The 15417-nt window shown below is 29.2% G+C and overlaps 1 protein-coding gene across 1 annotated transcript in view; it reads left to right on the forward strand.

The window, feature by feature from the left end:
• LOC106689285 (uncharacterized) overlaps positions 1-15417 on the forward strand; it is a gene marked incomplete at its 5' end in the record, with an annotated part of 268764 nt that overhangs the window by 229864 nt on the left and 23483 nt on the right. Inside the window, 1 exon segment of the mRNA XM_067046853.1 lies at positions 2281-2479. Coding sequence (XP_066902954.1) covers positions 2281-2479 — 199 coding nt within the window.

Below are 15417 nucleotides of genomic sequence, written 5' to 3' on the forward strand. Positions count from 1 at the left end.
AAAAATTACCAACATGTATATATACATATATTATATAAATGAAGTATCTATTAAAAAATCAATTTCATTAATTTCGAATTTCAAGTTTGCTGCGTCCTCACTAGATAGACTCAAGTGTGGGACAGTGTCAACAGAGAGTGGAAAGGCAATATGGAGTTGGGTTTATTAAGTTTACAAAGTTAGAGGTTCTGTTATTTAGATAGTTAAAAAGGAATGACTTCATGCATAAAACCTATGTCATTTCTTTTTATTACAGGTATGAATTGTTGTAAATTGTGTAACAAGTATACCTTCCATATTTGGTTCATAACAATCTTAAAATAGTAATACATATCACAGTTCCTTCGATTGAACATTTCAATCGCATTTTACGTTAGAAGAACTAATTTAGTTATAGAACTATCTGTTGTGAAATCCATGACAGAATATCGCACGCACTATGGTTATTTCGGTTTTAACTAAAAATTGTAAATTGTCTGATATAGTAAAGATGAAACCTTCATATCAATTATAATAAATTATATTTGCTACATTTGTTTTTTTCATTGCCCAGCTATTTTATAAAAACGGCTTGTATGATTTGGAGAAAAGTGAGGAGATTTTTTTATCATTTTTATCAAATTTCGTCTACTGATTTCAGTATTATTGTGAAAACTAATTCTTTTGACGCGTTTATATAAAAAAATGGCTCATAAAGAATTTCACTAGTTAGGGGTAACCAATATATTTCTTCCTGAAATGAATAATTTCCATAAAATGTAATTTTAAGAAAATAATATTAAGGTCTAATAAAAATAATTATGAATAAGTTATAATGTACCTGTCAGACGTTTTAAACCATCGTAAGGAAAGATCTAAGATTTATAACAGATTCAAAGTTTTAATAAACTATAAAATGCCATAGATTAGTACAAATAAATAAATAATAAATACGAATATAAAACTATATTATATTGTTTCGCCTTTACAACTTTACTTTTTTTGCTATAATTTTTATTTGATTATAGTTGTTTTCATGATGATTAAGAGCTTTTAAAATTAGAATAAGGTATTCATCGGAAAATTGATTTGTTCATGCAGAGAAAGGCCTAGTTGCATAAGTTAAACTATAATTTTGTAACAAAATATTTTGAACTTTTTTTTTACTTATTTAATTTTTTCCTCCTGAAATATAAATTTAGACTTTTAACATTTTTTGAGGTTAATCACTTCCATTTTTGAATGAATTATTTATTGTTTATTCATGATATTGTACAACGTTTCGGGACCACTGTCCCATATTCTTGCACTATAAAAACCTATAACAATAATAAAACTAACATAACACCAATCTTCATCCTTATATATTTTAATTTATACAATAATAATCACCTCTTGATGATTGATGGGAAATCATGTCAATCATTTGTGCATCTTTACTTCTCTCTGGCACAGCCATCATTCTACATGTCTAACTACCTCTTTGGACCTTAACTCATGTCCAGTGTGGTGTTTGGTTACCTCCCTGTTTTTTATAAGTCCTGTTTTGTATTTAATATTAACTTGGTGATTTTTTATTTTTTACATAAACTTGTTTATTTCATCATATTTTTATGTTTTTGTTTTAAGTCTATTTATAATAACTGCGTAATGTGTATTTAAGTGTTTAGTGTCAGTTTTATAGTTTACTGTGTTTTGTATGTTTTTTGTTATGTGTATAGCTTCTAGATGTCTTCTGTTTTTTGTATCTATTATTTTTGGGTTTTCAAAATTGAATTCGTGGTTCAGTTTTATGCTGTGATAAGCCAGAGCTGTGCAATTTATATTTTTAGCGTTTTTACAATTGGTGATATGTTGCTTAATCCTAGTTTCCAGCTTTTTAGATGTTTCACCAATAAATTTAGACGCTGGCTTCAGATGTTACAATCCTTTCTTTCGTACACATTTCATAAATTACTCCTAATAAAAAATATAATAAAACTTAACTGTTTTAATTTCTATCAACTACAATACTAAAATCCTTGTTCCATCTGTTTAAATTTTCTAGAATCTACGTTCAGAGTCTGCTACACTACTAAAAATAAAATAGTATAAGTACAAGAAGTACTATAATGCTGGTGGATTCGAAAAAGAAAACGATTAAAATTCCCCGATCTGATCTGCTGAGAAAACCCGTGAATGGAGTCCGCGGATTTGGCCTGTCTAAAAAAAACGTTTCGGGCTAGTTTCTTATTGTCCTACACAGTAATAGAGTTGTATTGTATTATATCGTTAATAAGTTAATATTATTTGTTTGTGCAGGTGAAAGGTGGGGACATCACCACTAGAGAGACCGGAAGCGGGCTGACGACGACCCACCGCCGGCTGGAACTGAAGTTGGAGGCCGGTCAGTTCCGGGGTGTCCCCATTATCGTCAAGTGCACAGCCCTCGTTGCAGGTTTCAACCAGAGTGCGCAGCTCAGCGTTGGTCCCAGGACCACCGAACCTGTTCCTGAGAGGGGTATGTTTTATGTTTATAGCACAGATATATAATTTTATTATTATGTTATAATAAAATTTACATAGATAAAGGTAACAGTTGACATCAAGGTCTATAACGAAACTACGGACAAGTTCACTGTTCCTGGAACTTCAAAATATTGCCTTTTGGTTCTTATTTTTTTTTCTATTAATTGTATGGACTGTAATGTTCTGCACTTGATTATCTTCAGAAACTGTAGTTTTCCATTGCTTTTTATAGGAAAACAAATCGTCAAACCCAAATTCATTACTTGCATAGCTGTCCACATTCAGTTTTTCATTCAGTATCATTATAAGAAATGCAGGTGACGTGTCTTCTCCTGAAAGATGGATCTCGGTAGAGTGTAAAAAATTAAATCAATTTCGTGATTAAAATTAATAACAACATATGACAGAATGGTTTACTAAATTAAAAGTGATATTTTAGTTTTAGTTTACCTATCAAATTATAAAAAAAACATTATTTCATTTAGCTTGGTAGTATTATATTTAGGAATATAATTATCGTTTTATTTATAGGAAAACTGGATTTTTTCTTTAATTTTAAAGTAGTTTTTCTTTTCTTTAATATTGGATTTAAGTTTACATTAATTTTAACTTTATTATTATTTATTTTATTTTTTTTATTTTAATTTAAATTACTCTTCTATATCATTAAAAAAAATGATAATTTTTGGATTTTAATCGTTGATTTTTAGCAGGTTTTTATATACTTTTTGATATTTATGTGTAAAATATAATATACAATAAATTCGAACTTTTTATTTGTTATATAAGAAGATGGTCAGGGTTGCGGTCAAAAGAGAAACAAAAATAGTTGTAAACTATTTTTGTTTCTCTTTTGACCACAACCCTGACCATCTTCTTTTATATCAATTTTTACGGTCAACTATATATACATATATTTTTATTTGTTAAGTTTTGTCCCCTATCATGGAGTGCGATTGTAAATGTTTAATAATTTTCTATAAATAAAGGTGATACATATTTATAAAGGTTTATAAAAGCTCTTGAAAGCGAAAATCTCTCTCTCTCTTTTTTAATATAGCTATTTCCGAAAAAAAAAAATTAATTTCTTTCTAAAAGTTACTTAGCATTAACCTATTAACAATGAATTATAACTAATTAAATACCCCCAAAACGCAAATAATAAAGGAAGAAAGTTTAATATAAAAGGAAAGCATATAAAACTACGCTAAGAGAAAATTAAACTAAAAAACTAACTGTAATAGTTTAACGTAAGCTATGACAAGCAGTTAAGTCAACAGAGAAATAAAAATAAAATATAATGAGGTGTAGATAGTTGACCGTAAATTAATAAGTGGAGAAAATGGTCGGTGGTGGTGGAAGCAGTACGGTCAGAAAAAAAAACCCACTAATATACAAAACTTTATTTATTCCTGATGACGTTTCGACTTTTTTTTCAGGTCTTCATCAGGGCTATATAACAAAAATAGATAACAACCACCATTCAGAGAAAAAGAAAATTGAAAAGAAATGATAAACTAAGAAAATTTGAAAACATACATAACAGTGAATTGAAAATTAAAAAATAGTTGTTTAATAACATATCTTTCATATTGTTCAATATATTGATTCAAATTTTTTATCAGTTTTTTAGACACTGCTTACATATCTTATCTAATACCTATCTTCTTACCTCTATAATATTATATTTCATCTTTCACTATTATCAATCCGTTACCGTATAAACCCATGGTTATTAATCAGCTATTTTTTTATTTTCAATTCACTGGTATTTATATTTCCAAATTTGTTAGTTTCTTATTTCTTTTTAATTTTATGTTTCTCTGAATGGAGGTTGTTATGTCTCTTTTTTTTGTTTTATAGCTCTGATGAAGACCTGAAAATCAGGTCACAAAATAAATAATTTTGTGAATATTGGTGTTTTTTGCTAACCGCACCCCCTCCTTCCCGACCATTTTCTCCACAAAAAAAAAATATATAAAAATTATAATAATCATAACCTCAATGTTGTAAAATAATATGCTTTCTATAAAAGCCTGATAAATAAGGAAATCTACAAAGGGATAAATTTTAAATACAAAAACTAGAACAGGGAAAAGGTATAGAAGAAATTACAATAACCATTTGACGAATATCTTGTCTATGACATCATCAGAGTGTATAAAAAACAAGTCGTTATTTATTCCAATACTCCTACACAGCTTTCTTTGAAGTATTGTATAGTCGTTAAACAAATAAGAAGCAGTCTGTTGCCAAAACTTTACTCGTTACAATGATTTTGTTGAATTGTTCATATAGTCACTTATAGTTGATACCCAGGAGATATCATTAACAAATTTTAATATTATGAAAAATTCATATTTTCGCGCAATTTTAACTAAATAAGGACCTTATTGGCATTACAGGATTAATCCATTCATATCTTAAAATAATACAGTTCTAATTATACTTATTATTTAAATGGATCTGGAGAGTTTAAGAACTTAAATTTTTATTAGTCCACTAATGCCTGTTGACTAGATTAGATACTTAGGACTCCATCTTGACAAAAGACTTACTTGGAATCCACATACAAGACTGAAACGACAAGAAACTGATCGTAGATTTCGATTGCTACAACACCTACTTGACAAACACTCAAAACTGCCTATTCACTACAAAAATTATCATACACTGTGATAATCAGACCAATTTGGACGTATGGAATTAAGCTCAGAGGCTCTACAAAACCATCAAATTCCTCCCACATCCAATCCTTACAATCCGAAATCCTACGTAAAATCCTTGATACTCCTTATTACGTTACATATGAACTCATCTACAAAGACCTTCTTTGCAGATTTGGCCCAAAACGGATATGCGTCTTTTCATTCCAAACTCCTTAACCATCCTAACCCACTAGTTCTTAATCTCTCCTCCTTAACAATCTTTGATGATCCTCCGAGGCGTCTGAAAAGATGATGGCCACAGGATCTTCTAATTTAAATTAATACTTGTAGGTACCAATAGGTGGTTCCTTCCCAAGATTTTCAAGTGTAAATGAAACATTCCACACATTTACTTATTGTATTTATTATTTTGTACAGTTTTAAATTACATTAAATAAATAAATAAAAATAAAATTCTTATTAGTAAATTTTTTATTAAATTTATTTTGGACTATATGGTTTCTTTTAGATTTCTCGTTTTAATTTTTTCGAACATATGACCAGGACAGTTTTAGTTTGTTAGTACAACTGTAAAAATTATAAACTCTACCTTTGGCAGGAAATGTTTCATAAATTTCGATATATCAATAGCATTGTCTGAGAATCGGCTCCGACACGATGCGGGGAATACAAAGACGAAGGAACAGGAGGATTGGACTTAGCTAAAGTCCTAAGCCCGAAGGCGGGATGCTTCGGCCCGAGAATTTAGAATACAAAGGCCGATATCCGAAGAAGCTGTGCCTGCTGTGATTATGCACATACAAATAGAGCCACTCACGTTTTAGCGGGCAGCCAACAGCTCACTCACATCCGTTTCTCTCAACCAACCAGTTTTATATTTTTCTTATTTAAATTCTTTTCTTTTATTTTGAGAGAGATTTTCCAAGAGTGATATTTTTATTCAACTCTTCTATTTCTATAATGGTCTTACAATATATCTTGAGTAACAATACAGAAACGCAGTTTCTAGATTTCAACTCATAAAACATACTTGTACATATGAAAATTATTTTAATGTTAGTATTTATGTTTTATCTAATTGTATTGATTAGTTTGGGATAAATAAAACGAAACTAAAATAGCATTCCGATAAAGACTTTATCATAACGAAATTATATAAATTAATCCAATTTCAGATGAACATATTTAAAAGTATAAAATTAATATTTTACTGATAACGTGAAATTTAATCATACAACTGGTGAGGTGGTGTCTTACAGTCACTTTTTTTCTTATTTATTCAATTAAAAATTAAATCCAGAACTTAAATAATAAATAATAAATAAATAAATAATAGACTAACACAGCTCTGATAAGCCTGAAAATCAGGTCGAAACGTCGGCAGGAATAAATAAATGTTTGTTTATTTGTATTTTTTTGGTGACCCTATCCCCCTTCTCCACTTATTTATCTACAGTCAACTATCTACACCTCATTATTATTATCCGACGTTTCGGCCCTTAAAATTCTCGCTATTGTCTCGATTTTGTTTTTTACTATCTCACCTTTTTCCAGCCTGAAATATAGGCTGAAACTTCGGCACAAATGAAATATGTTTTACTTATATATGTTCATCATTATTAACACCTTCAAACATATCCTCATACAGTCCCGATCTCATAGTTTTATATTTGTTCACTGGTCTACCAGAACAACTAATAAATATAACAATCACAAAGAAAATCAAATGAAAAAAAAGCTTACGTTCTTACTTTTATGAATTTGTATTGACCCAATAACTTTAATTTTTCTTTTCTCCACTTAGTCACTTTGAAGTGTATATATATTTCGAATAATTCTAGCCTATTCTAATATACCTAGTGTATTCTTATTTTTCGTCAAGTTCAATAGATTTTTCTCACGTGCTTTAAGGAATTTATTAGCTTCATAATTATTAATTTATGAATTATAATTTCTTTTCATTATTTGCTATACTTTGGTAAGAAAAAAGAAGAGACTTATATTGAAAGTTATTCACTTTTGTAATAACATTTTCATATAATGATTTCCATATGAACTGTAATTTCTTTTCATTATTTGCTATACTTTGTTCAGAAAAAAGAAGAGACTTATATTGAAAGTTATTCAGTTTTGTTATAACATTTTCATATAATGATTTTCACATGAACTGTAATTTCTTTTCATTATTTGCTATACTTTGTTAAGAAAAAAGAAGAGACTTATATTGAAAGTTATTCACTTTTGTTATAACATTTTCATATAATGTTATATGTTAAAATTTCACCATTCTATGGCAAACATTGAGGGATGAACAGCTGTTATGGAAGCGAAGGAGATCAAGATTCCAGGAAGGTGCTATCGAAAGGAGGAACGGGGACAGGGGACATCCTACGGTCCATTTGGTCTCAGCGAACCATCGGATGAGCCGTGTCGAGCTAATTAACTGTGAAGATGACCACACCTTCAACATATAGGCTTCTGCAATATTGGTCATTGCCCACATGGCCAAGTCTAGTTTGTTCTGTACAAGCTGCCAACATGCTTTTTCAAGAAATTTTACTTGGCACATGGCAATCTACAGTTTTTAAATATTATATTCATTTTAAAAGTAAAAGAAACTAAAGATGTATTATTCAAAAACTGTTCAAGGAATCTTACATTTGTGGAAAAAGAAGTAAATCCCTAATTAATTTTAAAATAACCAAATTTAAATAAAAGTGTGACTTCCGTAAACTGCTAATAGTGTAATGTCAATTGGACAGTTAGCACATATTTTAAACGAAATTTATGGATTCTTATGGCTACCGTATGGAATAAATTGATTTCTGTTGGATGCACCATACCAACTGAACCAAATATTTTCAATTTTATAATTTCCCTTACTTTTAGTGCATGATATAAACACAGACAATCTAAGCCTAAGATAAATAATTTCCTCAAAAACAATTAAATAAAATAAAACAATATAATATTACTTTTTTTATTTTAGCATATTTTCATAACCTCATAAATATTTCTTCTTAAAAAAATGTTTTGGTTGTCAATGATTAATATTTTACATTGCGTTGTTTTATTCTCTTGAGATATTAAGATTATTTAGTATTTATTTTTATAAAATTAGATTTTATTATATTTTTTTTCTCTTCTTCTTTCTCATCCTCTTTATGTGCCTTTCAGCGTGGAGGAGCCTCTAACCACTCCATACATCTCGCTCCATGGCAAGTATCTCCATCTGATCCAGCGTTTTTCCTCTTCCCAGACCTAGTCGTTGGATATGTTCCATATAGCTCCTTCTAGGTCTGCCTTGTGGTCTTCTACCAGTCGGCCTCACCTCTATACATCTTCTTGGTACTCTGTCTTTTCCCATTCTACAGACGTGTCGGTACCATCGGGGCTGTCGGTGTGTAATAACTGATTTTACTGAGGGGATCTGAAGTTTCCAATATTCTTAGCAAAAATTACATTACAGCAGCCGTAATCCTGCTCATGTTCTTGTCTTGGGTCACCCAACTTTCACTGCCTACATAATAGTGTTGGAAGATATATTGCTTTAAAGATATGGAGCTTGATATCCTTACTAACCTTTCTCTTTCCCACAATAGTATTGCATATCTGGTAGTAAATTCTATCTGCTTTATATATCCTATTGGACACTTCTTGGTCAATTTTGCCAGGTTTATTGAAACTTGTTCAAGGTAGGTATAGAAATTGATTTTTTGCAATACTTACTTATTTTTTTAATTAATTAATTGGTAGTTCTAAATTTTATGTTCTTCCATTTATTAAACCAACCCCATCTGTATGTCTCAGATCACCAAAGACTTAAAACTGATTAAAATCGATTATTTTATAAATATTATTTTAAAATTAAAAATATAATAAATATTTGTATAAATTTTAGTGACGTAATATGCTCATTAGCTGCTTGGTAAAATTTTAATCTAAAATAATCGGTTTAGAAAACTGATGATTTATGACCAAGCTAAAGGATATAGAGAAAAAATTAAATTCATTTGTCCAAACGTTCCCGGAAAGGCGTAAAATATCCGTGACTACTCTGGTTCATTTTTTTTTCTCTCTGGTCGGGGTGTTTTTATTTTTTAGACAACAAACAGCAGATTAGTCCAATAATAGAAAAAAGCCGGAAAAAGTTCCCGATGTGTTGTTTTTCTTTTTGCTTGCTCTTAATGATTGACCCTTTGCCTGCCTAGTTTCTCTTTTGACGTCGTTGCTAACATTTATACTTATTAAAAATAATTGGAGGTTGTATATTCATTTCTTTATCTTATTTTTTTTTTTATTTTGACGCTTGCTTTTAAGAATTTCATGGATATTTTTGATTTATTTATAATTATTTTAATATCATCTTTTTTTTTTTGCTGGTAAGAGTTATGTTCTACAGTAGTGGGTTTCTTTAAATAAGGCAATGTTAATCATTAAATCATTTATAATACAATAGTAAATATTTCTTTAAAAAAAATTATATAAAAAGAATAATTTTTACAATAACTCTAGGTATTCTAAAAAGTAAAGTTGTGACAATAATTTCTCACTCCAAAAAAAAAGTGAGATTGGTTATAGCTAAATTAGCAACTAAAAAAAAAAAAAGGACAATTATAAAAATTTAATGGTTATAAATATATCAGGTAGTAGATAAATAAAAATAAATTACTTATTAATCTATTAAACTAATTCTTTCTACTAATGAGAACCGTAGACAAATTTTAGAGTAGGGACTTTGTTGTTGACTAATTGTGAAAGTCACGAAGTTTGAATCAAAGAATAATGGTAATACTTTTTGATGTACCAACATATCTCTTTAAGCAGTAAACGAGCTACATAATCACTTTATTAACAAATCACTCAAGAGCTCTGATTTGTTGAATTCCGGGTTGGCCTGTTCTTACCCAAACTGGCACAAACTCACATCCTTTTACGGCTGGTTGGCATATGAATTGCAATCCCTTGTGTCAGTTTTTTTTTCTATTTAGTAGAAACTTAATGAGATCATCTTGATATCCATTGCATTCGCTTTAGTTGATAATATTGTTTCACCTAATTTGTTGTTGCGGACTTATGGTCCTACTACAATTAATAGCCGAATATAAATCAATATAAATATTATAAATGAAAATAAAAAAAATAAATATCAATGGAACTGATGATGGATGAGTAGGAGCGTACGCATTTGATATCAAGTAAAGTACATTTAATTACATTACCTAATAGCACTGTTGAAACATAAATATCAAGTTCTTGATTTCGAATTCTAAATTCATTTCTAACTCACCTCACGGCTCTTCTTCTCCATTTAAATTCATACCTGATGAATATTCAAGTATTATCTATCTTTTCTCTTGAAGGTTAACTCGAGCTCTCCCTTCCGAACATTACCAACGCAATTGTTATGCAATTAAATATTAAAATGAACGTTAAATTCAAACAACAATATCCAGAGGTTTATACTTAAACTTGAAAAACAACAAAACTCTGTGCTTTATAATTCCGTACCTATCGCAAATTTAAATAAAACACTGAATTATAGGAGGTTGTTATTCCGAGTTTTTTTCCACGAAAAAAGATCTCTTTTAAAGAGGGCTTTGTTGTAAAGTTTATTGCGGACTAATTTGATCATTTTCCCTAGTTAAAAGTTTGTAGGAAATGCTTTAAGAAGGTTTTGTAAATTATAATCTGCTACCTTGCCGTAGTCCTTTGTAATCTTTGAAACTATTTACACAAAGTTAAATTATTACTAAATGGAATATGGTTCAGGTGCGGTCAAAAAAACTCAAATAGTAAATAATTATACTATTTTTATTGAGCCAACGTTGCAGGGCTTCGTCAGGGCTAAAAAAGTTATAAACATTTGACATACTACAAAGAAGAAAAAACATGAGTGGAAAATAACAGGGGTATACAATGAAAAGTAAAATATAATAAGAAAAATTAAAGGTTGTAAATAGTAAATGAAAAGGGTAATAGTAACAGATAGATAAGAGAAAAATTGTTAGAGAAAGTACAAATTAAGAGATAAAAAAAGAAAAGAATAAAATCAAATGATGAGACAGAATTCATACCTGTTTTGACGGGAGCCAAAGACAGAGTGACCCGTTTGTATTGGGAAGAGTGGGGATGGCAGTTAGCATGCCACAATAACGAAAATAATTTTAAAGTAAACATTGTAAAAAAAAAAAAATTAAATTAGGTAAACACTAAATGGTAATATACATAATATAGGGGGAGAAGAGATATTTACAAAATCATAAAAAAATAAAAAATAAAAATACTTATAGATTGAAAAACAAAGGGGAAAAAATGTAAAAAAAAAATAATTCCATTAAATTATTACGCTGGGTAGTGTATTTACTATATTCGTTAATAGTACTTATATGATATTTATTTTATTTCCAAATCAATGACTAATTTAACTCTCATTGCACATCAGTTTCGTTTAAGTAGAAATGAAAAATAGAAATAAATTTACCCTATATTCGCGTCTCTAAGTTTAATTTTTGATACAAAAAAGTGGTGCAAAGTAGGAATTCGCATAACTTTCTGGAACTTGTAAAAAACATCCGGAAACTTTGTTTGAAAAATCTGTGAATCTACTTTCTTACTTTGTCAAATTATTTTAGTTGTTTGTACCTTTTCTAGCCTCACTTAATGGGACGAAAGGTTAGCTCACAATATATAGTTTAATTACCATTAGACTTCTTTGACCTAGACACACGTTCACTACCTTTAATATATTACACACGTTTTATCAAAAATCTTCCAAAATTGTTAATAATTTAAACTAATGTTTGCTTATTAATTACAAATTATTATTTGATCAACTCGACGATTCAACATTCAAATGTAAATGGCTATACCTCTTTGTTACCTAATTTTGCTTAATCAATGTTTACCATCACCTACATTCCATTGCTGTCATAGATTTCTGAAAATAGGTCACTTAGTGAAATCGATCTAACTTTGAAACAATAGTAATTTATTATTATGTGTTATGATAACTATTAATCAAGTAAAGAACAGAATTAGTAATAAAACCATTCTGAACACAAGAGAAAGGTACCCATCAATTTAAGGGATTGGTGATGTGTTCGATTTTTGACGAAAGGTATGCCTTAACCACTGGAGAATGAGTCCTCTGTTCTGGACAGATCCATTTCCTGTCGGTTAGCCACTTCCGCTTCAGCATTCAGAAATATGGTGGTAATTTCCTTTACAATAGTATATTCAGATTTAGACCTTACGAATAGAAATTTAGTAACATGTTTATTTCCAAAACATAATATTTAGAAGACTATGCATACACAAGTCCTCTACCTACAATTCTTGCTTATACAGACTTAATTAGTTGGAATTAAAAAAAAAAAGTTTTAATTATATTTCAATAAGATTAAAATTACATTATAATATAAGGTAAAAAAAATTGTATTTTATTCATCTCTCATCTCTATCGAAATATCCATAAAGAAATGAAGAATTATTCACATTTTACAGATCGATTTTGTATTTAACTAATATCACTATTTATCTTTATCTAAATTTAAATAATTAATAAAAATAAAGATTTACTCGTTGTTTTTACACGATACAAAAGTTTACTGACTTCTATTCAATCTAATGAATGGTCTCATGTTTTATGATGAAATGATTTGAAGGTATTTCATCTGTGGCCTAGCAGTAGTTATACATGTTATGTTAACTTTGATTCGTTACTCAGCTTTTTGAATTTTGAAATCATTCATTTAGAAACAATCAATTTTTTTTTTTAAAATAATTATCTTTTTTGAATATATTATTATTTATCTGTATCTCAGGTTTTTTTTTCAGTTAAAAAATAAGGAAACAATTTTATTTATTTATTTCTGTTTTAATACAGTTTTGGATTTAGAAGCAATCAGTTTTTTAAAATAATTAAATCTTTGTAATATTTTAATTTAAATAAGTTTTTTTTTTAAATTTAGATTTCTTAAAAAGAAAACACAAAATATGTCTGAAATAAGTAAAAACAGACCTGTCAAAAATTTATATATGCATGTTTATACAGTTCTCATCAGCTGATGGCAAGTTTATTAAAAATATATAAATTGACTTATTAGTTGCAGAAGTTTTTTTTATCTGTAACTCATGGTTTTTTTCAGTTAAAAAATATGGAAACAATTTATTAATTTTTTTTAATACAATTGTGGATTATTTCCGTCATGATATATTTATGTTTTATTTTTGTTGTATAACTTTAGTTTATATTTACACATAGCTTATATTTACAAAGTTAAAGGTTTTGTAACAGATGCAAATTTGTGATAACAGATAAGCAGAAAAGTATCGAGCTAACGGATTTAATTGATCAGGAACCCTCAAAAAATTTAATAAAATCAAATAAGAATTCTTAATTACATAATTAACAATTTAATATCGAATAAATTTCATTATTATATTAGTATTAATGTATTTTATCTACGGTTTAAGGAAATGTTGTGAATTGATATGGGGAACTGCCAGTAGGATTTTTCTTGAATATTCCTAGAACCCTGGGTGACTGATTTATCTTCATTCATGATCTTCAGTATGCATAGCATGTGTATGCATGCAATATGTATCCATCACGTCATAGTGCGACGACTGGCTTACTCACTCCCTTGCTTACACTTCACTTTGATGATATGGTATCGATTATTTAAATTTTGCTGGCTTTAGGTACAGAGATATTTTCATGTTTTTTTGTTTTTTTTTATAATTTATCCATATAGTGTTTTTTGTGTTCGTCATTGTTATCGTTTAAAAGTTCTCCTTTATTATCATATAATCTTATACGTTAATTACACACCGTCAGTAGAAATACTATATAAAAAAGAAAATTTACTATATGATTTATTTTTGTTCACCTTGTTATATTTTTAACAGTTGCATATTTACGTTGTCGTTATCCTCCACTGAAGTCAGTTAGAAAATTCATTCTACTTCATTTTTTTAATATTTAAAAATGAATTTTGTGAAAAATTCAACGTTTAGGCACACGATGGAATTACTTTCGAAAAAAGAACATACAACACAGTAACAAAAAATAAAATCAAGGCTCACAGTTTTCAAGATCTTCTTCATCATGTAATTTAATATATCGATTAGTTTATTACACTCATAAATTATTATTAAAAAAAAAGTGTCGAGATTCATCATAAAAAACTCTCTCGCCTTGTAGACTCTTGTGTGAGCCTTTCATCTCCGGCATTGGCCTGTGATATCAATTGAGAATTTTATATTAATTTTTTTATCAGTTATATTAATATAACTGAAACCGAGATTGAAATTTTGCCGAACAAAATTCACGTTTCGGCCCCCTTACAATAGTATTGGAAAAGAAGGAGTTTTTGGTTCATTTTGGCGCAGGTCCCAGTGCGCTCGGTTCGGAACGTTGTGGGTTCGATTCCCACTGGGGAAGTTAACATTCGGCGGTCCCGATGAATGAATCACCTTGGTCACACTCACACCTTGGTTAGTACGTGGTCACAACTCAGGTAGCCACCAGGGGTTGGCAAAAAGGCACACTTGCCGGACTTGTTCCATCCACCAAATACCAGTACTAGTACATTTTGCTTCAAACGTTAACTAAATAATTAGATTTGTTTTTTTCTTAACTAAATCGAATTTTAAAGTCTTAAAAAAAAGGTCCTAAGAATCGCAGTGGATGTTCCTTGGTTCGCCAGAAATAGGCAACTGCATCGGGAATTGCAAATGGAGTCGATAGAGGATTACATCAAGAAACTATTCATGAAGTCCCACTCTCATTTACCCACAGTTAAAAGAGCAGTGACCTACAACTTGGGAAACCCAACCTGAACTTGACTGAAGCCCACACTGCTGCAGGATATTCTGTTATAAATTATATATTTATCAATTCTATTATTCACATTACTTCTATTTTGTTTAATTTTTCTCTTCGTCCTTTTTTCAAATTAACTTATTGTTTTTTAACCATTTCTAGGGCAATTGTTTTTTTGTTTTTTTTCCTACACACAATTTTGTTTTTTATACACCGTTGAATATTATGCTCAAAACAACAACTCATTCCTTACCAAACCGTAAAATGTATAACGAAATGTCTTCATGTAATTTATCTCAATACCTTAATATATTTTACCTACTTATATGAATGTAACTTATTTAGATATACAATAATAGAAACACATTTAGGCTAAAGGTAGCTTTACCCATGCCAAACCCTCTGCTGATTAGGACCATTTTCAGACTAATT

The sequence above is a fragment of the Halyomorpha halys genome, unplaced genomic scaffold, assembly GCF_000696795.3.
Source record: "Halyomorpha halys isolate HHAL.00 unplaced genomic scaffold, Hhal_1.1 Scaffold1319.1, whole genome shotgun sequence".
Lineage (NCBI taxonomy): Eukaryota > Metazoa > Arthropoda > Insecta > Hemiptera > Pentatomidae > Halyomorpha > Halyomorpha halys.